The 26,391-nt window shown below is 43.7% G+C and overlaps 1 protein-coding gene across 1 annotated transcript; it reads left to right on the forward strand.

Annotated features, from left to right (window-relative positions):
• Nucleotides 1-4,288: 4,288 nt before the first annotated feature.
• Nucleotides 4,289-17,390, forward strand: adamts1 (ADAM metallopeptidase with thrombospondin type 1 motif, 1). Its single transcript, XM_083758785.1, has 11 exons — nt 4,289-5,412; nt 7,876-8,032; nt 8,655-8,841; nt 9,329-9,461; nt 9,764-9,978; nt 11,065-11,307; nt 12,416-12,602; nt 12,710-12,888; nt 13,992-14,167; nt 14,690-14,957; nt 15,658-17,390. The coding sequence occupies exons 1-11, from the start codon at nt 4,758-4,760 to the stop codon at nt 16,141-16,143; spliced, it is 2,886 nt and encodes a 961-aa protein (XP_083614911.1). The 5' UTR covers nt 4,289-4,757; the 3' UTR covers nt 16,144-17,390.
• The last annotated feature ends 9,001 nt before the right edge of the window (nt 17,391-26,391 follow it).

The raw sequence follows: 26,391 nt of genomic DNA on the forward strand, positions 1-26,391 counted from the left end.
TGTCAATCAACCCATTACCTGCCCGCACCCTCATCCAATCACAACCATCGGCTGTCTATAAAAGGCTTCCCACCTGAGCTCATCCTCATTCTCTCTCAACCAGTTCACTTGTTTTTTGCCTTGTTGCCTTGTTTTTTCCACCGATTTAAATTTCCCCAGAGCAACAATTAATGTACTTTAGTGTTCTCAATGCAAATTCTATTGTATATGCTCTGCCTTGGGACAGGAAAGACAGAGGCTTCTACACATAGGCACCATGTAGGAAGAACCTTGTTAAGCACACTAGGTAAGGGGTGTTTGCCACCTATGTATTTTTGAACAATGTTTTGGTTTGAGTAGTTACTAGATAGGCAGGCTTTTGTTACATTTACTACTACTTATGAGTTATTTAGTTAGTATGTCTCCTGCTTCCCTAACTGCTCCTTTTGTTGTTTTGGCAAAATGTCAATTAACACCTGTGTACAGTAGTACAGTATGTAAATAATGTAAATACTAAAATACCTTTTCAAATGTTAAGAGTAAAAGCACTTCACCTTTTGACTCTGAAACTGTGTTGGCTCTGTCATTTGCACCTCCTATGCTCAACAGCCTCAATCATTTTTGTTAACCTCCAATCCCTAGACCCAAAAGGGTTTTGTAACAGTCTAGCAACCCTAGATAACATGGTCCTTAATTAAGTTGTTTTGCATGAGATATTAAGCTATTTTATCTGTATTCCAAAACTGTCTGTCTCTTAGGGAATGTGTGACATTAATAGTGTAATGGTGCTGCCGATATAATTACTTACTTATTTTTTTTGAAACTGTAATACTGTAATTGAATGAATCACATTTCCTAAAATAGTCGATCGAGCTGTGTCACATTGTGTGTCACATTGTAACATGATGTGCGCTTGTAAATCAGCTACTTTCAAATGGCTGATGTATAAATCGGGGCTTAGTTAGTTAATGTATGTTTTGTAATAAACTAAATCTGCAAAGTAATAACTAAAGCTGTCAAATATTGTAGTGGAGTAAAAGTAACTATCAATGCATTGAATGAAAATGCACTTTTTTCACATTTCCCATACATGCATATATATTTTTTATCAATAACAGTAAACAATAGCTCTACAAGATCACACAATGTGCTGAGATGCGCCGCATCATGAACGTTGAAGTATAGGACATAAGTGGATCATTCATAATGACATGACATTCACAATGTCTTTTTGTTTAAAAGGTTTGTTGCTGTTCCTAGTATTCATGATTTCACTGAATGCACTGAATACACTGGACCACATAATGGAAACAAGGACTCATTTTGTCAACTGTTGCAACATTTAAATAAAGTATTCAATCAAACATACAGTACATTCTCAACAACATAAACGTCCTTCAGTACACCCTACTCAAGTACAGTATAGACCGATTCCGTACCGGTTTCATGGTTGCAGCCTACGTATTTCCTGTAGGCGGACTCGACATAGCTGCGGGAGTAAAACCCTCACCAGGCGCACCTCTTCCACTACAGTGAACGGCAGAATGACTGATGTTAGTTTGCCTCAAACTTTACTCCTTTACCTGCTTTTTTACTAACACTAACATTACAAAGATGCCCAGAACATCGAGATGAACCTGTGTAGTTTATGGCTGCTCCAACAGTAGTGGCAACATAAAAAAAAAAAAAAAAACGGAATGTCTAATATCCACCGCTGTGGCGGAGACCAGAGCCATTGAGTAATGGTTGAGACAAAGCAGTGAAAGATACATAACGCAAGTCTTACCCAATACCAAATCTTTCTGTTTATTAACACAAGGCTGCTGTACTTTATACCTCATACTTTAAATGCTTAGTATGAGGTATAAAATACAGCAGCCTTGTGTTCATAAAACAGAAAGATTGGGTATTGGGAAATTACGTATCTTTCAGGACCCTTCACTGCTTTGTCTCAACCATTACTCAATGGCTCTGGTCTCCGCCACCGAGGTGGATATTAGACATTCCGTTTTTTTTTTTTTTTTTAATGTTGCCACTACTGTTGGAGCAGCCATAAACTACACAGGTTCATCTCGATGTTCTGGGCATTTTTGTAATGTTAGTGTTAGTAAAAAAGCAGGTAAAGGAGTAAAGTTTGAGGCAAACTAACATCAGTCACTCTGCCGTTCACTGTAGTGGAAGAGGTGCGCCTGGTGAGGGTTTTACTCCCGCAGCTATGTCGAGTCCGCCTACAGGAAATACGTAGGCTGCAACCATGAAACCGGTACGGAATCGGTCTATATGGAATGGTTAGGCCTAATGGTCCACCACTGCATACAATTCCTGCATACATTTGTTTTTCCTGTGATCCTGCAGTGCCATCTATTGGCGAATTTATAAATGGCCGCTCAGGAGCCTGAACTCGGACAGTTGTAAACATAATGTCTATGGTTATAAATGCATGTGTCGGTGGCTCCATCTAGTGGAACATAACGGCATTGCAGCTGTTCCTTTTCTATGAGATGTTGCTTTTAAGGTAGTATGCCTTCATTTGAGCCATAACTAGGTTGAGTTTCCGTTGAGTCTTTTAAATCACAACTTAAAACATTTGCCTTTGCATCACCGACATTATCTTGCACATTTCCTTTTATATTATTCTGTCCTATATGCCTGTTTTATTATTGACGTCTTCTGCACTGTATTGTATTGCATTTGTGAAGCATTTTGGTACAATGAGAGTTGTGCTATATAAATACATTTGATTTGATTACAACACCAGTAGGCCTACAGCCGCACTAATAATACATTCCATTATCAGTGTTTACTGTACATGAGTGAGTGCAAATGTGTTGGCATGAAATTACATTTCCAAAAGTAAAAGTAGTAATTTTCCAAATGCACATTTCAATATCGGACTACATTATTGATTATGTAGCCTAGTCTGCAAATTAAGCCCTATCTTAGACTTGGATTTTTCAGAAATAGACTAGTTTATACAAGCTTACAATGTGTTGCAGGGGCAGCGGTGGCCGAACGGTTTGCGGAGCGGTCTTGATATCGGAAGGTCGCTAGTTCGTATCCCCGGACCGGCACGTTAAAATTACCACCGTTGAAGTGCCCTTGAGCAAGGCATTGAACCCCTACCATGAAATGCTCTTGAGCTTAGTCCAGTTACCCTGGGTAAACATGGTAACTTTGCTTTGCTTTGCATCAAAACATGGTGTGAGCTTGTAGATCAGATTATTATTATTTTTTTATCAGCAGTAGTGGACTCAAAGTAGCCTACCACAAGTGCACTTAAGTGGGTAGGATACACACACACACACACACACACACACACACACACACACAGCTACTACTCAACAGTAGGCTATATTGATGCCAATATAGCCTATACCTTTGCAGTTTGACTCAACTGTTTGTAGGCCTACCAGACTTGTCTTTTTTTTTTATTGAATTTTGTTGTTATTCGTCATGTCATGTCTATGAATTGATTGCATATAGGGCCTAAATAGAAACAAGGTCCTGTCCCTTTTGGAATAAGTGTTTGACTATACTCTGTTGCTGTTTTTACATTTATGTCTAATAAACTAGGCTATTCATTTAATAACTAGTAGCTGCTACTACTCAACAGTAGGCTATATTGATGCCAATATAGCCTACCTTTGCAGTTTGTCTCTTTTTGATTACCAGACTTTGACTTTTATTTCTACAATGTACTATAGTAGCCTACTACTCCTTCCATCATTGGTTCTGGGGTGGTGTGCATGGGTGGGTGGGGGTTGACTATAGCTATAGCCTAGACCGGGCCGTTCCGTTCCACCTTAAGAGGTTGAACCTTCCTCACCGGCCCCTCTGCCCGTAGACAGAGCGAGGAGACCAGGCCACGGTGCCGCACAGCTCCGCTTGGGTCCTTTATTCCTGGCCTATAGTCTCGGAGTCGACACGGAACGACATACAGTATTATTTGACAGTGCTTATTATGACACTGGACGTGGAATAAAAGTCATAATTATTCCAGAAATTGATGTGTGGTCTCACAAAGCATGGAACAAGTAGAACCGAGGAGAAGAAAACTCTCACTCTCTAAAAGAATTAGGCTCAAACGCACCGTCGTACGACGGAGCACAGCTCTCGTGCTTGACTGATTTATTATGGCAACGCTCCAGGGCGTTGCGTTGCGCGTGCGTTATCGTTTACGCACGGAGGAGTTACTTTGGGCCCCTTCGCACAGATCAAAGGGGTTTTTCAGGAAAGGGGCTGGTCCCGCGCCGGGGATGGGGGGATATAAAGACCCCTGAACCGGCTGGATGTGTGACTGAGAAACACAGAGCTGCTGGACGGACACACACATAACTGGACAGCAAGAGACTTTAACGAAAAGCTGTGCCCGCCGCAACGCGATCATCATCACCACGCATTATTATAAACCAGCTGCTGTGGAGTTTTGGAATAGTTGCCCAACAAACGCTCCCAACTGTTGGAATTAATTTACTACATATATATTTTTATATTTCTTTTTAAGATTTGTGTTCGTTTTCACTTGAAGAATCAATGAAACCTTGTTTCAGTGAAGCTGTTTTGTAATATTTTTTTTGGTATAAGAACTAATGAGCACTGGATTATTATTATTTTTTGTTTTTTTAAGACGTGTATGCATAATTTAAAAGCATTTTCCCAGTTTTAATGGAAATGAAAAGTTAGTTGGAAGCCCTTTTTCATTACGGATTTTACTTCATCTGAGACGTTCTGCAGCCAGTTTTCCCTTTCTTTCCAACTTGGACGGATTTGACACGATTATGTCTGCTTCCTTGCGCGCGTCGTTGGCTTTGATCGCGGCTCTGTGCGCCGCGGTGCGCACTGCGGGCACCGGCGCCTGGGAAGAGAGCATCGTCGTGCCGGTCAGACTGGACCCGGCGGGTCGGTCGTCGGAACCGCACCGGGACCGCGTTCTGTCCGCGGAGGAACGGGAGAAAGAGGCCCAGATGCGGGTCTACCGACTGGACGTGTTCGGCCAGGAGCTGCTCTTGCAGCTGGAGCCCGATCAGACCTTCCTCGCGCCGGGTTTTGTGTTCCACGTCGTGGGGATGAGCTCCGGGTCCTCGGGGCCGGCGCCGCCGGACAGCGGAGCCGAGCCCGGCTGCTTCTACTCGGGGACGGTGAACGGAGAGGAGCGCTCCGCCGCAGCCATCAACCTGTGCCACGGCCTGAAGGGAGGATTCTACCTCCACGGGGAAGAGTATTTCATCCAGCCGCGGAACGACAGCGGTTTGGGAGAGGTGGAGGCAGAGGCGGACGCGACGGAGGGGGAGGTCCACGTTATTCGGCGGAGAGGCCGGGCGTCTCTCGCCGAGGAGGGGGGCTCCAAGTGCGGGGTCAACGAGGATGAGGCGCGGGTGCCAGAGGACCTGGAGCAGGCGGCCAAGCGCGTAACCGCCGCAGCACAGCAGAAAGGTAGCCTACACACCGAGTACACTCGCACACTAAATAAGGAATTATTCTTCAAAAGCAGCTCCATGTTTTCATTTTTTTTTTTTTTTTTTGCCTTTTTTTAAATTAAATTAACTTTTTGGGGAAATTGGAGAGAGAGGAAACTTTTTTTTTAAGTAATACAACTTGGGTGCACGCTAAGAGTTAATGTACAATCGGAGGCGGGGCTACCTGAGGAAGAGGAGGAGGAGGAGGAGACGGCTCCACTAGCCTCCAGGGGAAAGAGTGGGGGGAGGGAGGTGCGAGGTGCGGGGTAGCGGAGCCAGCCAGAGCCGACGTGTAAACTCACCGCCTGGTACTAGGCGGTGAGTTATAAATGCTGCAGACTAGAGAGACTAGCACCGCCGGGCACTCACACTTTCACCCCCAAGAAGGATTTTCTCACAGCCTCTCCCTCTCTCTCTCTCTCTCTCTCTCTCTCTCTACTCCTATTCTCTCTCTCCTCCTATTCAAAGTAAAAGTAGTGTGCTCTGCTCATTATGCAGATAAGTCTGCAGTCGACGGTCTATTCCAAAAGCATGTGTTCAGTGAACTATATAATTACTTAAGTCATACGCCTATCTAATTCTGATAGAATAGAATAATTGTGTAGTGGAGTAAAATGTGGTCTACATTGTTTGCCTCTGAGAAGAGATCTATATTGTAGAAGTAGCCTATTTGCATCAAGGATATAGAAACACTAAAATAATGTTAAAGTACCTTGTCTTTAAGTAGCCTACAGTCAGCAATTTAATAAAGGTATTCAGTTACTTTGCCCCATCTGCTAGCACCACTGTCAGTCATAATTTATTCCCGAAGAGGTTGTCCCCCCCCCCCCCCTCTCTCTGTGTCTCTCTCCAAAGAAGGGTCATTTTTAGGAATGTAGGGAGGGGGAATGGGGGGGGGGGGGGGGGGGGGCTACTGGAGGAGTGACGCTGCTGAGTCATGGTAGAAGAAGTGCTATGATTTATTTGACCTAAAAAGCAGTGGTTCTCACGCTGTTTCATGTGAATGAGCCCTTATGTGTGTAATTTGGCTGCAGACCCCCATCTGAAAATATGTTTTGTGCCAGGTACGGCCATGCAAGATTTAAGGTGTTCAAAAGTTTAAATGTTTTTTTTTTTAAGTGGTTAAAGGGACACTTCACCCTTTTTGCAAAAAAATATATGTTAATGACGTTTAGAAGCTTTAGAACACTTTCCTGGGGGTCTTTATGTGTGTAATATGTGGTTTTAGATATTTTAGATTGTAGCAGTGAGCACAGTGTCTCTGATGTCATGGACACTGGTCTCACTACTTTCCTGGACTACAATTCCCATAATTCTTTGGTGCACTGCTCCTCATTGTGGATAGGGGGAGAGCTGTCTTACTGAGTACACATGTAGTCCAGGAAGGAAGTGAGCCCAGTGTCCATGACATCAGAGACACCGGGCTCACTGCTACAATCTAAAATATCTAAAACCATATATTACACACATAAAGACCCCCAGGAAAGTGTTCTAAAGCTTCTAAACGCCATTAACATATATCTTTTTGCAAAAAGGGTGAAGTGTCCCTTTAAACTGATTTTGATATAACACACTTTTGCCGGGGACCCCCTGGAACCCTCTCAAGGACCCCCAGACCCCACTTTGAGAACCCCCACATTACACCATGATCAAAATTATCCTTTATTTATTTTTTAATATAGCAGATCGACAAGCTCACACACCACAATGCCTGAGAAAATAGAATACAATTAAAGGTATATTCAGTGATTTCACTTAATTCAAATATCACTTATTTTTTTGTTTTGTTGTGATAATCCTCCCTACTATAGAGTGTGCTGGCCATATAAAAGGAGTTCCTCCCTGTCCCCAGTTAACCCCTGGGGGTCAAAAAACCTTAGGTTTCGTTTTTGACTCTCTATCCTGATTGGACGAAAGGCTGGGTCCCACAGCCAAAAACGAAACCTAAGGTTTTCTGAGTGAAATCACTGAATATATACCTTTAATATATGTAATGCAGACCTAAATCGCCAAAGTAACTTTACATTTGCCTCTGAAATGTATAGTGTAGTAGAACAGTGATCCAGTATACCGTTCCAAATCCATTTGCACACCGTCAGTTGGGTCCTTGAAAGAAGAAAGTTCCTCAGCGTTCTACTCAGTACTCGAGTAAATATATATATCCCATTCTGAACGGGCACCCATTTTGGTGTTGGCATGTTATGCTTTAGCTATTGAAAAATAGCAGATCTACAAGCTCATATCGCGCCACCGAGTGGCGCGATACGAGCTTGTAGGTCTGCTATTTTTGAATAATCGAAGAACGACTGACATTTTTAGAATCTGATCTCAGGTCAGAATGGGTTCATCAGACCAGTGTGTGTCCAGTGGAAACCTCGTATGAATCTGATCTCAGGTCAGAATAGGATATATATACTTACCTTTCTCTCCCGTTCCTCAGCCACCCACCAAAGGGCCAGGCGTTTTGTGTCCACTCCACGGTACCTGGAGATCATGATCGTGGCGGACCAGTCCATGGCCGAGTTCCACGGCGCCGGGCTCAAGACGTACCTCCTCACTGTCATGGCCGTGGCGTCGCGGCTGTACCGCCACCCCAGGTAGGCGTCGGTTTAACCCATTTAGGCCTGAAAAAAGTGTCTTATAAATCCTGACAGTTTTCTGAAATACCTCATGTTTCTAGGCCTATATATCACTCAATATTTCATGTCAAGAACCCCAAAAAATTTCTGTAATTGGACTCCGAGACCCCCCATCTGAAAATATGTTGTTCCAGGGACCCTCCAGAAGCAAAGATTTGAGTTAAAAACGTTCGTTCTGAAAAAAAAAAAATCCAAATTTGAGGCACATTTTTACTATTTTTCAAAAATAGCAGACCTACAAGCTCGTATCGCGCCACTCGGTGGCGTGCTATGAGCTTGTAGATCTGCTATTTTTCAATAGCTAAAGCATAACATGATGCTAACACCAAAATGGGTGCCCGTTCAGAATGGGTTAAACCAAGTATTTTCATTTGCACAAAATGCCAGACATTCCTTTAGAAATCTGCCAATTCATTACTCTGCCTCTGATAGACAACGTGAAAAAAAAATGCCCCAATGTTCATCGAAACAAAAAGGTATAATAATGATCAAAGAAAAAATGTATATGAATTCCACCAATCTCTAAATATGTGCATCTTTCCTTTGTTGTTGTTGTATGGTGTTTCTTGGCTCTCTCTAGCATCCATAACTCCATCAGCCTGGCAGTGGTGAAGCTCTTGGTGGTCTACGAGGAGGAGAGAGGACCGCAGGTGTCGTCCAACGCCGCGCTGACCCTGAGGAACTTCTGCCAGTGGCAGAAACAGCACAACCCGCCCGGAGACCGCCACCCCGAGCACTACGACACGGCGGTTCTGTTCACGCGCACGGTAGGGCCGGGAGTTTCAATATAGAATCCGGGTTAAGGGCTTGATGTTAACCCATTCTGAACGGGCACCCATTTTGGTGTCAGCATCATGTTATGCTTTAGCTATTGAAAAATAGCAGATCTACAAGCTCATATCGCGCCACCGAGTGGCGCGATACGAGCTTGTAGGTCTGCTATTTTTGAAAAATCGAAGAACGACTGACATTGTTTTAATCTGATCTCAGGTCAGAATGGGTTAATAATGAAACTGTCAGGATGTAATAGACATTTTTTTAATCTGATCTCAGGTCAGAATGGGTTAAATATCACTCACCACGTGCCCACATATCCACGTGCCCAGTTGGCTTTGGTGCCCACTTGACTCTAGCTTCACAGTCCGGATGAGCGTGGTTGAGTCAGGGACAATAGAATAATTCACAATGTAATCTCTCTCTCTCTCTCTCTCTCTCTCTCTCTCTCTCTCTCTCTCTCTCTCTCTCTCTGTACAGGACCTGTGTGGCGCCCACTCATGTGACACCCTGGGCATGGCAGACGTGGGCACAGTGTGTGACCCTGACCGAAGCTGTTCCATTATCGAGGACGACGGCCTACAGGCTGCTTTCACCGTGTCTCATGAACTGGGTGAGTGCACACCGTTCTAAATGGAACAGGGCCGGTGACAACACTGATTTAGCGACACGTCGCCAGTGCTGTTACTTACAATGAGTAACTAGTTATGGTTATTAGTTGCTGCTGTCAAAAAGCAACTCAGCATTAAAAAAAAACAGGGGGCGCTGTTATTCCGTTATTTGCCGATGGGATTCTTAGATTGTAAAATGAATGATTAACTTGGGAAGCTAACTTTTGCAGTCAGCAATAAAACGTTAGTTCAGATTTTTGAGTTGATACACGTTGCGCTGAACATCAGACCGTTCCCCTTGCAGGCCATGTGTTCAACATGCCCCACGACGACGCTCAGCTGTGTTCCGGCGTGAACGGAGACCACTGGGGCTCTCACATGATGGCGTCCACCCTGTCCAACCTGGACCAATCGCAGCCTTGGTCCCCGTGCTCCGCCCTCATGGTCACCACCTTCCTGGACAACGGACACGGGCGCTGCCTGCTGGACAAACCCGCCAAGCCCCAGCCTCTGCCCCAGGTTAGTAAAGACTTAACGAACCTCTGCCCCAGGTTAGTAAAGACTTAACAAACCTCTGCCCCAGGTTAGTAAAGACTTGACAAACCTCTGCCCCAGGTTAGTAAAGACTTAACAAACCTCTGCCCCAGGTTAGTAAAGACTTAACAAACCTCTGCCCCAGGTTAGTAAAGACTTAACAAACCTCTGCCCCAGGTTAGTAAAGACTTAACAAACCTCTGCCCCAGGTTAGTAAAGACTTAACAAACCTCTGCCCCAGGTTAGTAAAGACTTAACAAACCTCTGCCCCAGGTTAGTAAAGACTTAACAAACCTCTGCCCCAGGTTAGTAAAGACTTAACAAACCTCTGCCCCAGGTTAGTAAAGACTTAACAAACCTCTGCCCCAGGTTAGTAAAGACTTAACAAACCTCTGCCCCAGGTTAGTAAAGACTTAACAAACCTCTGCCCCAGGTTAGTAAAGACTTAACAAACCTCTGCCCCAGGTTAGTAAAGACTTAACAAACCTCTGCCCCAGGTTAGTAAAGACTTAACAAACCTCTGCCCCAGGTTAGTAAAGACTTAACAAACCTCTTAAAAACGGCTACAGCTAAAATAGTATAGATACAATGTCGTATCCACTCAAAATATTAGGCTCATGTACGAAATATTGGGCAAAGAAATACTTAAACTATGGACATTTTCTGTATGATCTTAGTCAGTTCTAGTTAACACACAATTCAGTTAGTATAGTAGTTGTTTTATACATAACAAAAATATATATATTTCTTTCCAATCCAATTTGGATTTTATCCCATTCTGACCGGGCACCCATTTTGGTGTCAGCATCATGTTATGCTTTAGCTATTGAAAAATAGCAGATCTACAAGCTCATATCGCGCCACCGAGTGGCGCGATACGAGCTTGTAGGTCTGCTATTTTTGAAAAATCGAAGAGCGACTGACATTTTTAGAATCTGATCTCAGGTCAGAATGGGTTAATCAGACCAGTGTGTGTCCAGTGGAAACCTCCTATGAATCTGATCTCAGGTCAGAATGGGTTATTCACAATAATAACTCTGTCTGTCTCTCGCTCTGACCCTTTTATTTAAGGCTCTCCCGGGCGTCTCGTACGACGCGGACCGCCAGTGTCGCCTGACGTTCGGCGACGAGTCGCAGCACTGCCCGGACCTGAGCAGCACGTGCGCGGCGCTCTGGTGCACGGTGACCACCACCAACGGCCTGCTGGTCTGCCAGACCAAGAACTTCCCCTGGGCCGACGGAACGCCGTGCGGACACGACAACTACTGCCTGGCTGGACAGTGCCTGACCAAGAGCCAGGCTGCCAAGCACCAGGTATAAGATGGGGGGCAGTGTTGTCTATTTTAGTTTTAGTCATAGTCTCCTGGATAGTTTTCACTTAGTCTTATAGTCACATTTTAGTCACCTGGAATGTATTAGTGTTAGTCTAGTTTTAGTCGACTAAAATGTCATAAGATTTTAGTCGACTAAATCTACAGGGGATTTAGTCGACAAAAATGTATTTTGGCAGGCCTTGATGCCGTCGTAATGACTGTTTTTACACTTGCTGATCTACAAGCTCACAACGCGTCGCAGCGCGACGCGTTGTGAGCTTGTAGATCGGCTATTTTCAGCATGCAACCAAGTGTAAAATGACTTGTACTGGATCTCTTGTCCACTAGTCCCTTCCTAACATTTTAGTCTAGTTTTTATTTGTTGACGAAATTCGCAGAGGCACTCGATTTGAAACCTGTTAGCCGCTTATTAGTTGTTGCCAGTAATACTAATGAAGGCTCTGTTCTATTTAGTGTATATAGCACAGCACATTTTTTATTTCAAGGACCCCTATAACTGACGGAGGACCACTATAACTATAAATGGAACCAAACTATAAATGGAACCAAATGGACCCGTACACTCACCATACCCATAAGGGGCCATTTTCAGTGAGCCAACATGCACAATGTAAGCACCCTGACTCTGACCAGAATGGAGCAGAGCCTTCATTAGTATCATTGGTAACACCTGCGAAAGAAGTATAAGGAAGATGCCCGATTTCGTTCCATTATGGCTGCTGCAATTGGGATCAATATTGCTATGTCGATGAATTCCAGAATTTGATTATGTGTTGAGATCAGCATGTATTAACCCATTCTGAACGGGCACCCATTTTGGTGTTAGCATTACTTTATGCTTTAGCTATTGAAAAATAGCAGATCTACAAGCTCATAGCGCGCCACCGAGTGGCGCGCTAAGAGCTTGTAGGTCTGCTATTTTTGAAAAATCGAAGAACGACATAGCTTTTTCAGAAAACTGTCATTTTCAAACAGACATTTTTGGAATCTGATCTCAGGTCAGAATGTATTAAAGTGTTCATCCCAGGCTGGTAAAGGTATAATGTGGTCATTCTAACGTGATTTGTTGTTGTTGCTGTCCTTTTCAGACTCCAGTGAATGGTGGCTGGGGGGTGTGGGGTCCGTGGGGGGACTGCTCTCGGACCTGTGGCGGCGGGGTGCAGTACTCCTTCAGGGACTGTGACAGCCCCCTGCCCCGGAATGGCGGCAAGTACTGCGAAGGCAAGAGGATCCAATACCGCTCCTGCCACACGGAACTCTGTCCCGACACCAATGGTAGGAGAAGCACTTTATATGGCATTTGTCTTTTTAGGGTTTAGGGTGAACTAGCAGGGAATCTAACCCCCATCTCTCTCTGTCTTTTTTTTCCCGTCCGTCCGCAGGTCTGTCCTTTCGGGAGGAACAGTGTTTGGCCCATAATGAAATGTCCTCCCAGATGTCCTTCGGCTCGGGGGACGGGGTGGAGTGGGTGCCCAAGTACGCCGGCGTGTCCCCCAAAGACCGCTGCAAGCTGGTCTGCCGGGCCAAGGGCACCGGATACTTCTTTGTACTCAAGTCTAAGGTGAGGGACGGCCGTCGTGGAAAGTAACTTTACTAAAGTCAATTTACTCACTGGGCAAACATAAAATGGTTGCACGCCGGGCATTCCGAAGCCCGCTATTCCGAAGGTTGCAATTCCGACTCACCCGCTATTCCCTATTCGGACTCGCCTGCATTACTAACCTTGTCCCTATAACCGCACGGCACATGCGGAAGCCACATAGTAACATAGTTGAGTAGGCTTATGCATTTCACTCCATTACACTTCAAAGATAAATATTGCTTTTGACACCACTACATTACTAGGAAGGAACTTACAAAAATGAATACAATATTGATGAACCATTGATGAATATTTCCAGGCCTATTTTACCAGCCCTATTTCTAAACCTAGTGAAAATAGACGATTTTTTACTTTTGAATACTTAGGTTGGATAACTTTCACGTGTAGTTGAGTCCAATTTGACCAGGAGTATATATACTTTAGGTTGAGTACTTTGTCCACCACTGGTAATATCCCCTAAACATTGTCTTATCACCTTGACACGCAGCCTTAAGCACGTTCTTCTTGCAGAAGAGTGTCTGCTTTCACTCTTATGTAACTACCTCAGCGGTGGTGGAATGCAACAGTACATTTCCCCCAGTGCTGTAATGAAGTGAGATCTGGATACTAGATTATTTATTTGAAAATAGCTGATTTGTAAGATTCTGAGCTTCTAGAAAAAAGTCGTAGTACAATTATCTTGGTTCTGTAAGTATATTATATTATTTTGAAAAAAAAAACCCACTAAGACTTGTTTACATCAGGGTCCTCCATTTTCAATTCATCAAAACATTTAAAGACATACAAATATACACATGCAATAATAATAATAATGATCATCATCATCATTATCGTCATCATCATCATCAAATACACAGTTAGAAGATGCCAATACTTTGGTACTTTTACTCAAAGTGCAATTGTGAATACAAGACTTACAGACAGAACATTTCTTCATTGTGGTATTGGCTGCTTTTACTCACTTCAAATGTACTTTTCCACTCCTGGCTGTTATACAACTGCTTCAGCAGACAGAGCTCTTTATGTGACCGTTTCTTCTCGTGGGTCTTTGCTGCCCCCAGGTGGCGGATGGGACACCCTGCAGTCCAGACTCCACCTCGGTGTGCGTTCAGGGCCAGTGTGTCAAGGCAGGGTGTGACCGGGTCATCGGATCCACGCGGCGCTTTGATAAGTGTGGCGTGTGTGGAGGAGATGGATCCACCTGCAAGAAGGTGTCTGGATCACTGGAGCGCGCGCGGTAAGAATACTGAACACAAACATCTTCATGTGCTCATTATAGTAAGGCTACAATGGATTACATTTAATCAGCATTCCAAGTAAAAATCATGTCATAATTTTTTACATGGCAACGTATCTGATTATTTACACGTTTAGCATAATCCATCCTAAAACATTTATGTACATCTGCAAAGGAACTTTATAGCTAGAGTTGTCAAGTAATTATAGCCGAGTAAAAAGTATACAATATTTGCCTCTGCGATGTTAAACATTTCATAATCAACCTTTTAGTTTAATTCAATTGAATGACTATGAATAAAATATAACAATGCAATATAAATATAATCACACCCATGTGAAGTGAGGGGCGCTCTTATCATCATACACATCGTCTCATTCTGGCCCAATCACAATTTGCGTCTTCACTTTTGTTTTCAACGTTTAACACACTTTTGCTAGCGCCCCTCAAAAAACATTAAAATAAAAAGAAATATGATTTTCAAATAATATTTAAACATCATATTCTGATGTCCTTTTCCAGGCCAGGTTACCAGGACGTGGTCACCGTCCCGGCGGGCGCCACCCACCTCGACGTCAAGCAGCGCGCCCCCGGCAACGGTCGCCATGACAACAGCTACCTGGCGGTGCGCCGGCAGGACGGCGGCTACCTGCTGAACGGCGACTACAAGCTGATGACCCTGGAGACCGACATCGCCCTGAAGGGGGCGCTGCTGCGCTACAGCGGGTCGTCGGCCGTGCTCGAGCGTCTGCGCAGCTTCTTTCCGCTCCCCGAGGCCATCACCATACAGGTCAGTGGTGGTGTTGGGAGGAAGTACTCGGATATGCCTTAACCCATTCTGACCTGAGATCAGATTCATACGAGGTTTCCACTGGACACACACTGGTCTGATTAACCCATTCTGACCTGAGATCAGATTAAAAAAATGTCAGTCGTTCTTCGATTTTTCAAAAATAGCAGACCTACAAGCTCGTAGCGCGCCACTCGGTGGCGCGCTATGAGCTTGTAGATCTGCTGTTTTTCAATAGCTAAAGCACAACATGATGCTAACACTCAGAATGGGTTAAGTAGAATTACTCTCTTGACCCAGTGAGAACTGGGACCAGACTCTAAAATATCTGAGCTATGTCGCAAACTATAAAATTGTGGTTAATGTATGTTTTGTAATCTAAATCTAATAACTAAGTGGAACTAAAACTAAAACTAAATTAAAATAGTGTGAAGTGGTGGAGTGTAAAAAGTACAATATTTGCCTCTTGAGATGTAGTGAAGTAGGCATGTTTGGCCACACTATATGAAAAATGGTATTTACCTTGCTTCATGTACGTCGCTTGGGATAAAGAGCATCTGCTAAATGCCTAAATTGTAATTATAATCCTAAAAAGTTGACGTCCCCTAGTAAAGTAACTGTAGCCTGCCTCAGAATTGTACTGAAGTATCGTACTCGACTCGAATAAATGTACTTAGTCACTCTCCACCCCTCGCTCCAGGTGCTGTCAGTGGGCGACTCCCCGAGGCCACGCGTCAAGTTCAGCTACTTTGCTCCCAGGCCCGGCAGCAGCAACAACGGCGCCAATTCCAACTCCAACAGCGGCGGGCGCCGTCCGTCCATCAACGCCATCCGCGAGGTGGGAGGGGCCGAGTGGACGCTGCAGGAGTGGGGCCCGTGCTCGCAGAGCTGCGGCGGAGGCACGCAGCAGCGCGAGGTGGCGTGCTCCTCCGACGCCCAGGGGCGCCCGTCCGCCGACTGCCCCGAGGAGCTGCGGCCGCTGGTGTCGCGGGAGTGCGCCTCGCAGCCGTGCCCCTCCTGGCTGCTGGGGGAGTGGTCGGCCTGTTCCAAGACGTGCGGACGGGGCTTCCGCAAGCGGCCACTGCGCTGCGCGGGCCACGACGGGCACACACTGGCGCACGACAGCTGCGACCCCAAAGACCGGCCCCGGCCATTGCTGGACTTGTGCACTCAGGGCGCTTGCTAAGAACTGGCAGTGTCTCGCAAAACATTTTTTCACGTCAAACACCGTCCAAATTGAACATGCATTTGGCCGCAGACGCCCGTCCAATTGTTTTCCCAGAAATAGCCCTTCTTTCAAGCTCACGATGCGAAGCAATGCGTTGTGGGCTTGTAGATCGCCTATTATGGAAAAGCCATACAGAAACAGATTTTGATTCTGCAGCGTATGAACTCACTTTGCTGGGGATCCCCTTGAATCCGGATGCAATCAGGGCACTTGCTAAGAACCCCCCCCCCCCCTTCCCCCCCCCCCCCCCCCGGAAACATCCATTATTCTTGCCACAGACATTATTTTTTGGGGGGGTCAAGTGTGAAAGTCACATTGCGTGGCCTGGCGCCACCTGGCTGTGAAGATGTAGAACTGCAGCCAGACTGCGGTGACACGGACAATGCTGCTTCCAGTGCCAATGTCGTGCTCGTGTGCGTGTGCGTGTGTGTGTGTGTGTGTGCGTGTGCGTGTGGTTTGTCCAAGCTGGGCTGGACAGACATGATCAGCATAGTGCCTATATACATGTTTAGAGGAGAGTGTTATTTTTGCTTGGTTGCATACAAGTGCCACGGACCAAACATTGTAGATCTACAAATTCACAACACATCGTGCTACAAAATGCCTAGTGAGCTCTACTGTTGTTGGTGCGTGACACTGACGTGCAACCAAAGAATAGATCAAGGGGAACAAATTAATTATTGCCACCGATCACACGCATGTTCTGACCATAGTCCAAAGAGGTGTGTGTGTGTGTGTGTGTGTGTGTGTGTGTGTGTGTGTGTGTGTGTGCTCACACGTGTGTGCGTGCATTCATGCATGTGTGTTTCAATCTAATGCTTCATAAGGAAGTTTCTCCTACCTTCTGTGAAGGTGCATTTATTTCTTGTCTTTTTTTTATTTTGTACAGAATATTCAAACATTATTTATTTATGTACAGCCTGTTAAATATAATCATGTGGCTTTTTTAAGGAAAAAAAATGTATAATTTTTGTATTTGTTATTTGTTTAATGTCACCACAGAAGGAAGTAGATTATATATAGAGTATTTATACATTATTATATTATGGTCCCTTGGTTCATGAATAAAGTTTCACATTGAGCTGTGCATGCGTCCGTATGTGCAACAATGCACGTACTGCAAATAAAATATATGTTTCACATGAAACAATTTGGAGCATGTTCAATTATAAAAAGTGTACTTGTAAAACATGGTCAGAGAGATTTATAAATAATAATATTTCACAAGGAATTCACAAGGAATGTCAAGAGTTCTACTAAATCAGCGTGAGCATGAAAAGGCTATCCTAAATAAAATAAAGTGTTTAGGCCGATCTTAACCCATTATGAACGGGCACCCAATTTCGTGTCAGCATCATGTTATGCTTTAGCTATTTAAAAATAGCAGATCTACAAGCTCATATCGCGCCACCGAGTGGCGCGATATGAGCTTGTAGGTCTGCTATTTTTGAAAAATCGAAGAGCGACTGACATTTTTAGAATCTGATCTCAGGTCAGAATGGGTTCATCAGACCAGTGTGTGTCCGGCGGAAACCTCGTATGAATCTGATCTCAGGTCAGAATGGGTTAAAAGAGTCCAGGGTCTGTGATGACCTTCAAGTGCTTGGAAAGCTCTTCCACAGCCAAGCAGAAGGCCCGGTTCCCCACACATCTGCAACGTAACTGCAACTAAAGAAGTTCAATCATTCCAGTGAAGTACAATATTTGCCTCTCAGATGAAGTGGGGTAGACATTTAAAGGGGTGCAATATTAGGACCTTGTAGCCATCAGTGCAATGAAAATAGGATGGGTGTTATATGTTCATGCTTAAGGACTCTCATTAGGATCCTGGCAGCGCTGTTCTGGTCTGGATTTACTGCAGCTTCAGAATAGAGTAAAGGAGGAGGCCGCATCAACAAGCTTCTCCGCATCTGACAGGGTTAGCATGGGCCAGAGTTTGAGTTTGCTTCCAACGTGGTCATTAAAATGTAGGATTTAGATTATTATTTATACCTTAAAGTGTGGCTGCATGTTTGTCAAATAATAATGTAGATAGTATAGGCCTACATTAAAAGGACACCACAGCGGCCTCGTTCCTTTTGCCATATTCTTTGAGCTGCGACTGAAGAAGGAAAAAGGGGTTGCTTTGCGCTTTTTTTCATTCTTCCAACTTGCAGATCATTAAGATGCTGCTGCATCCTGTATTAAGATGCATCCTTACTTCCCTCCTTTCAAGCAATGGAATTTAATTGAATTCCTGGAAATGTTCCATTGTTTTGTCTGTATCTAAAAGAAAATCCACTTTTGATCTAAGGGGGCAAAGAGGTTGATTTAAGGGGGCAGGCAAACACCCCCTTTGCCCCACCGTGGCGCCTGGCCTGATACCAAGTCAAGTTGCCTCAAACATTATGGAACAAGTCTTTTCTTTAAGAGATGTAACACACTGCATGTATTTAAACCACCACAAGATGGCGCTGTAGCAACAACAGACCACCTGTTACACTCCACACTGTGCAGATCAAGTCCCGCGAGACTTTGGGACGGGAGTTGAGTTGATGAATGAGATCCAAGATGGCGGAATAAACAAACCTATAAGCATGATACAGACAGCCACAGACACACACGTCCTTGTCTTTATTAATATAAAGTTATGTGTTTATAACCAACCAAAGGGTAAAATAATGCATGTGCGTGCCCTGCGTGCGTGCCGTGCGTGCGTGTGCACACAGCTGTGATGATCAACAGTGGATGATACAATCACTTATCACTCTGACCAACGGACCAATGACGGACGGACTAGTTGAACAGGTGACTGGATCCAGTTGGCGGGGCTTTGGATAATAGGAGCGGCCATGTTGTTTCCCAGCATGCTGTTTGTTTTGGGATCCAGGCTGTTTCGCTGCATGCTCTGGTTTGTGACCAGAGCTGTTTGGTCCAAGGTAAGAAGCGTTTGTTTGAGAAACACGGTTTTATCCTTGAGCACTGTTGTTTAGACATTAGAGGATTTATAGGACTGTTTATTGTTTAAACATTAGAGGATTTATAGGATTATTGTTTATTGTGACACTAAATGGACAACAATGTCAGCAATGCTTGTCCTTTTAGGCCTCATTCACACATAAAGAACACATGTTCTGTTGCCCTGCCTGTGTTTGATGGCCGCCTCAATGTTTTTCCAATGGGACAAACATGGTTTGACCTCCATCAAATACAAATGTTTGGTCAAACCATATGACTTCCGTCACTTCCATTGGAAAGGCATTGAGGTGGCCATCAAACACAGGCAGAGCACAGAACATGTTTATGTATGAATGAGGCCTTGGGCCTCGATCACACCAAAAAAACATTGTCTTGTCAGTGTCTTGTGTCTTGTCTGTGTTTAATGGCCGCCTCAATGCATTTCCAATGGGAGGCACATGGTTTTACAATTTACAATTTAGGCATTTAGCAGACGCTCTTAATCCAGAGCGATTTACAATAAGCAAGAACAAAAGCATGGGAATACATCACAAAAAAGCATTTATCATAAAACATGCGTAAGCTAAGAAAGTAACAGTGGAATATCTATATTATGAGACTATACATATAAACTATATATATATATATACTACTATGCTATACATATGTACTATGGCGTGCTATGACTATATACAATGCAATTATAGTGCCGTCTACATAACATGCTATAAGTCTGTATCAGATGCTATCTAAGTCTACAGAAATGCTATCTAAGGGGGTAGGGTAAGTGCTATGGGCCATGATGGAGTCTAAAAAGGTGGGTTTTCAGACTACGGCGGAAGATTGGGAGTGATGCTGCAGTTCTGACTGCAATGGGAAGTGCATTCCACAGTTTTGGAGCCAGAAGGGAGAAGAGTTTGGGACGTGTGGAGCGTTGTCCCGGCGTTTTTAGTGAGGGTACTTCCAGCTTCCCTGCATTAGCTGATCTGAGTGCACGGGAGGGTTTGTAGGGTTCAATCATACTTGCAAGATATGGGGGAGCCATACCTTTGGTTGCCTTGAATGCCAGCATCAGAGTTTTGTATTCTGTGCGGTGTTGCAGTTTGACTTGTGCCTGGTTTGTCTGGTTCCCTGGGCTGGCTTTGCGCGTGCATGAGCCGTCTTTCACAGCTGTTTCATGAAGGGGGCGGAGCTATCTTCTCGGAGCGGAGCTATCTATCTTCTCATTAAATATCCATCCGATTGTTTGTGGAATCTCACTTGTATGAAACAGTGACAACATGCACTTATAAAACACAGAATGATGAATAAATGAAAATATCTGTGGGAAGTGGGATTCGAACAGTCTTTGGAGTGAACCAAAATAACCTTGGAAGCTGTGCGCAACCCATTACACTATGATGTGCTGACAACTGCTGTAGGAAACGATCTATTTGATCCTATGTGTGTCTGTCCAGGCGTGAACTTGGGAACAGTATAGTCACAGCATGCCATCTCATCTTGTGACTCTGGTTTTTTAACAAATATAACCACTCCGTTGAACTGATCAATGAATAGCTGTAGAAACAAGTCAATGATGTTGCTATAGTCACATCATGAAACACAAAGGGCCGATTCATACTCCTATTTTACCGCTGTTTCGGCGCTGTATTGCCGAAAATGATTTCGCCTCGTCAGAAATTTTCAGTAGCACCGAAGAGCCGACTTTAGGACGGGGCCCGCCCCCCGAACCTCAAATGACGTCACATTGTAGGCTTAACAGAGCCTATTAAACAGACTTTTATTCGGCTCTAAAATAGGAGTATGAATCGGCCCAAACTCTTCTGTGGAGACTGACAAATGCAGAATAGCGTATTAATCTTTTCATTTGTAAATCTCGAGCAGTACACTGTGCAGAGCCTAAAACAGCAGGCAGTGCAACATGTCAACTTGTGACTGTTTTTTTAACACTTCAATGAATAGCTGTAGAAACAAGTCAATGATGTTGGTATAGTCACACCATGAAACACAAACTCTTGTGTTAAGTCTGACAAATGCAGAATAGGCTGTCAATAGTTACACCTGTTCAGTTGTGGATTAATGTTGTTTTCTAACCAGTCAATTAGACCTACATGGTATTGACATGGCCATGTTGACCACCTGATCCAGGTGTTACCACTGGATTGGCCATAGGTGTGCCAATGCAGTGTAGGTGCGTTTATAAAAAAGGAAATGTACTGAGGGCTCAAGTGTAGAGTAGGAGATTTGGATCTTGAGTTGACAAGCATTTTGAAGTACACGGTATATAGAATTGTGTGGTAATAGCGCAGAATAAGGAAGTAAGAAGTAAGTAGTAAGTGTAAGTATAGTTGTGTTTGTCTGTGGTAGCCTAGATATATAGTTGGCTAGAAAGAGTAAGTTAGAGGTAGATGGAGTCAGTTATAGATAGTCAGACAGAAATAGATAAAGTCAGTAGGGATAGATATAAATAGTTTAGGAATAGGGTTACTTTAGTTTAGTTTAGTTAGACCATATGGAGTCCAATTCCCTCAAGGAGCTCATGGACTTCATGGTCCATGGAATGTTTCAAAAGAAGAGCCAACAATCATAAAATTATAGGTAAGCAATTGTGTACAATTCAATATCATCCCCCAATGCCTTATCCCATGTGCTCTCTTCAACTCATGAGATTTACACTCTCTGACCCAGATGGAGAGTTGTGGGGAAACTGCCCATAGATCCGAAGTCCCGTTAGTCCGAACATGCACTGCTCCCGTGCTTGCGGTTAGGTTTAGGTTTGCTCCCGTGCTTGCGGTTAGGTTTAGGTTAGGGTTAGAGATAGGGATAGTAATTTCGGAACAATGAACCTTCTGACTAATGACACGGCACCGAGTTGTGGTACTTATGTCGGAGGAGGGCAGAGGGGTTGCTGCAACATTGGGCCAAGGTAGTAACATCGGCGAAGGAGGCTAGTGACTTATTTGAAGAGTTTCACAGCAGTGATATGGGTGCCCACTGGTGTTGAGAAAACCCACCATGCCATCATCACTCGCTATTTCTGGCCTGGAATGCAAAAGGACATTAGTAAATGGGTAGGGAACTAAAGTCAACTCATATTTACAGTCAATGCTTTCCTTTATTGAACTATTGTCTTTCTTAAATTCATTTATACAATGATTTCACACTCTCTTCCTTCAGATCAAACGGTGTCCTCAAATGCCAAAAACGTGCCTCCAATTTAAAGGAGAAATGCCAATATAATCCGATAAAGGTGCTATATATTTTTTGTATATATTATATTTTGTTAAACTAAGTGTTCATGTATACACCCAAAAAATATTATCTCAAGTCAAAACATGTCTTTCAGGTGGAACAACCATTCGAGCTGGTGCTGAAACTATCAAAAACAGAGGGGGGTAATCTTTACGTCTGTGTCATCATGGATTATTTCACAAAGTGGGCAGAGGCCTACCCTCTTAAGAGCAAAAAAGCAGAGGAGGTAATTGAGTGTGTATTAGATTTTGTGTATACATTTGGTGTACCTCAAAGGCTGCTGACAGATAATGGTACCGAATTAAAAAACAAGGTACAGTATATACAGTAGCCTACTGTATTATTATTATTTTTTAATTATTATTATTTTTATCGTATGACTGCTCCTCACTTTGTTTTCACACCCATTAAAATTACAGCTCAACACAGAGCTCTGTAAGTCCCTGAGGATTGAGAGGAGCTTTTGTACACCTTACCACCCCCAGACCAATGGGCTTGTGGAAAGAATGAACGGCACCATCCAAAGGCAAGTTATATTGGTTAAAATATGCAGCTATATCAATACACATATGTTAATTAGCAATGTTAAATGTCCTCTACATGACATGACATTTTCAGGTCTCTCAATAAGATGGCCCATGAAAACCCTCAGAATTGGGACAAAAAACTGAAGGCGTGCATGTTCGGCCTGAGAACTAAAAAACAATTAACCACAAAGTTTACGCCGTTTAAACTGATGTTTGGGAGGGAGGCCAGATACCCTTCAGAGGTGGCCGACACATACGAGGTTAGAGGCTCTATTTTTTACAGGTGATTAGAGGTGGTGGTCATCATTTGCCTAGCTTAATAAATTAGATTTAACACTTGCATTTCTGTACTTGTAGATAACACATGAGAAGGCAGAGGGATTGGCCGAGAAGGAGGTGATGAGTGAAGGACTGAAGGAGCAGGGGGAGGTGTACAAAAAGGTCATCCACAACGTGCAGAAGTCCCAGGATAAAAAACGTAAGCGGAAACTTCTGCACGGTGTGGATGACCATTTTAGGGTTGGGGACTTTGTCCTGCTAAAAAATATGGTGCAGGAGGGGCGCAAGGGAGGGAAGATGGAGAGTGACATGCTGGGTCCTATGCAAATAGAATCAATTGAAGAGAAGAGTGTCATTCTGGTCCACAAACTGGGCACCCGAGTTCCAATTTTGACCAGATAACATGTTACATCGAGCCAGAGGAAAGGATTCCAGCCAAGTTGCAGAAGCTTGGTTGCCCTTCTCCTCTGGCTTTGTGTTCCTCTTCTACCCATCCACTTCCACCTTTCATTCCGGCAGAGTCCCCTTCCCCTGCCCCCCCTGCTCCCTCACCAGTCTCCTCACCACACAACCTCCTTCCTCCGACGCTCAACCCAACAGAGCCTCCAGCCAGGGCTAATGATGGTATTTACCTTCCAGTATGTGATATTAACTATTCTGCTGTTAGAATGTACTATGTACAAATGACTCAAATTATGTTTATTTCCAGTCATTGATGACATCTGCAGGGGACAGTGGGAAGTTGTGTGGTCCAAAATTGGACCATACAAATTATTAACAATGGACTTAAAAAGATTAATGCCAAACCAGTGGTTGGAGAGTGAGGTATAACTTTCTTCTTTTTCATGAAATGGCCTCAGCTGTTGCCTCAGTGAAAAACAGTATAATGAATGATTGAAGTTGCCCCAAGTAATTTTTGTGTGTGCACTGCAGGTCATAAATGCATACATATCGTCCCTGGTCGAGAAGGCCCCCACCAAGACTCTAATGGTGGATTATTTTACGATGACCTCAATTTTGGAGGGAAAGTGTAAAACACTAAAAAAGGTAAGAAGGACCATGGTTATGCTTAATGCTTACAAACGAATAATGCTTAGTCCATCTTAACAAATGGAATGATTATATGCATGCAGGTGGACGTGACGGAGTATCACTCCTTGATTGGAGCTGTCTGTAAAGAGAACCATTGGACTCTTGTTGTATGTAGCCTATTTTGTCCAAATACCCAGCATTATATTTACCACCACTTGAGGCTACATGACACAATCACATTTGTTCTTAAAGGTGATGTATCCAAAGACCCATGCGGTCCTATACTTTGACCCGTTTGGAGCCACACAGCAGCAGCTGAAACGCTGTGAAAATTCCACCAGGTACGCCAATCCAACATTACGTATGTAATGCAATGATTTCAAGTGCTATGAATAGTTTGCTTATGTAGGTATTGTCCATCAAGTATGGATGGATTTAGTTGCACCACAAATCATTGTGAAAAGTAGATCAACACTTAATGATTTCTCCTCTTGCTTTTAGAGCCTTCATGAGGCAGAGAAAATTCAATATTTCAAGATGGACGTGCGTCAGTCCCCATCACCCACGCCAGATGGACTCCTCTTCATGTGGGGTGTTAGTCTGCAAAGTAAGATGATTCCAACTCCAAATTAGGCATTTAGCAGACGCTCTACCAGAGCAACTTACAGTGTGAGATAAGTGTATTCTCATGAACCTTGTATGAACCCTATAATAGTAAACTTATATAAAAAAGTAACCTTATTATGAAGGTATGTTAATTCACCTGTACATTTAAAGTGCACTGAAATAATAAATTATTTGTAGGCTGCTGAGCTGATTCTGCAGTTGCAGACAACAGAACTCCAATTTTCTAATGAGGAAAGATATTGGAAATCATCTGATTAACAGCTCTGGTAGGCTGCAATATCACTTTGTATCAACATAACCAAACAATTAAATGTACTGTATTAAATGGACACATCTTCAATAGATGACATGTCAGAGCTGTGCCGCAGTTGTGGGGAGATGGACCGAGAGGCAGTTGATATCTGGGTATGAGGACTTTGAATGTTATCTTTTATGGAAACGTATGCATTACATTTATACAACTTTTATGAAAATGTATTTCCATTGAAATGGTTCTTCTTTCAGATTCAATGCCAACTATGTCAAATGTGGTTCCACACGGGCCACGGCATGTGTTGGAAACCCCAACACAGAGGAGGAATATTGTTGTCCACGATGCACAGGTGATGGGGAGGCCACCATGTAACGTTTGACAGATGCTACAGGTTTGATGTTTAAATGGTCTGATTTGGAGCACTGTTTTTCTTTGCACGGCACTCTATTTCATAATTTACCCCGGTCGACTGTTGTTCATGCCATTATTATCATCTTTTACTTTCTAGAGTGTCTGCCCTGAGATTGGGAGGTCGGGCTCCAATCCAGGGTCATGCCAAAGGAAAGGGGAAACTCCCCCCTGTCAGGTGTAAAGGAGCAACTTGGACACTCAGGCATGAAGGAAGCATGAGTTCAAGTCCGTTGCTCTCCCCATGTCCCCCCATGTTTGAATATGGTCTCCTTGTACAACTTTTAATTTAAAAAAAAATCACTATCAGAGCCTATTTGCCTATTTGTCCTTGTATTTCCTATTTCCCTGTGGATATTTTCATTGATTGCAATGGCAAGAGTTTGTTTCATATGGTGTGACTATACCAACATCATTGACTTGTTTCTACAGCTATTCATTGATTGTTAAAAAAACAGTCACAAGTTGACATGTTGCACTGCCTGCTAGACAACAGCAGGTGGTGCTGTTTTAGGCTCTGCACAGTGTACTCAGTTATTTGCTCGAGATTTACAAATGAAAAGATTAATACGCTATTCTGCATTTGTCAGTCTCCACAGAAGAGTTTGGGCCGATTCATACTCCTATTTTAGAGCCGAATAAAAGTCTGTTTAATAGGCTCTGTTAAGCCTACAATGTGACGTCATTTGAGGTTCGGGGGGCGGGCCCCGTCCTAAAGTCGGCTCTTCGGTGCTACTGACAATTTCTGACGAGGCGAAATCATTTTCGGCAATACAGCGCCGAAACAGCGGTAAAATAGGAGTATGAATCGGCCCTTTGTGTTTCATGATGTGACTATAGCAACATCATTGACTTGTTTCTACAGCTATTCATTGATCAGTTCAACGGAGT

This window comes from Protomyctophum parallelum (genome assembly GCF_964188405.1).
Source record: "Protomyctophum parallelum genome assembly, chromosome: 23".
In the NCBI taxonomy this organism is placed as follows: Eukaryota; Metazoa; Chordata; class Actinopteri; order Myctophiformes; family Myctophidae; genus Protomyctophum; species Protomyctophum parallelum.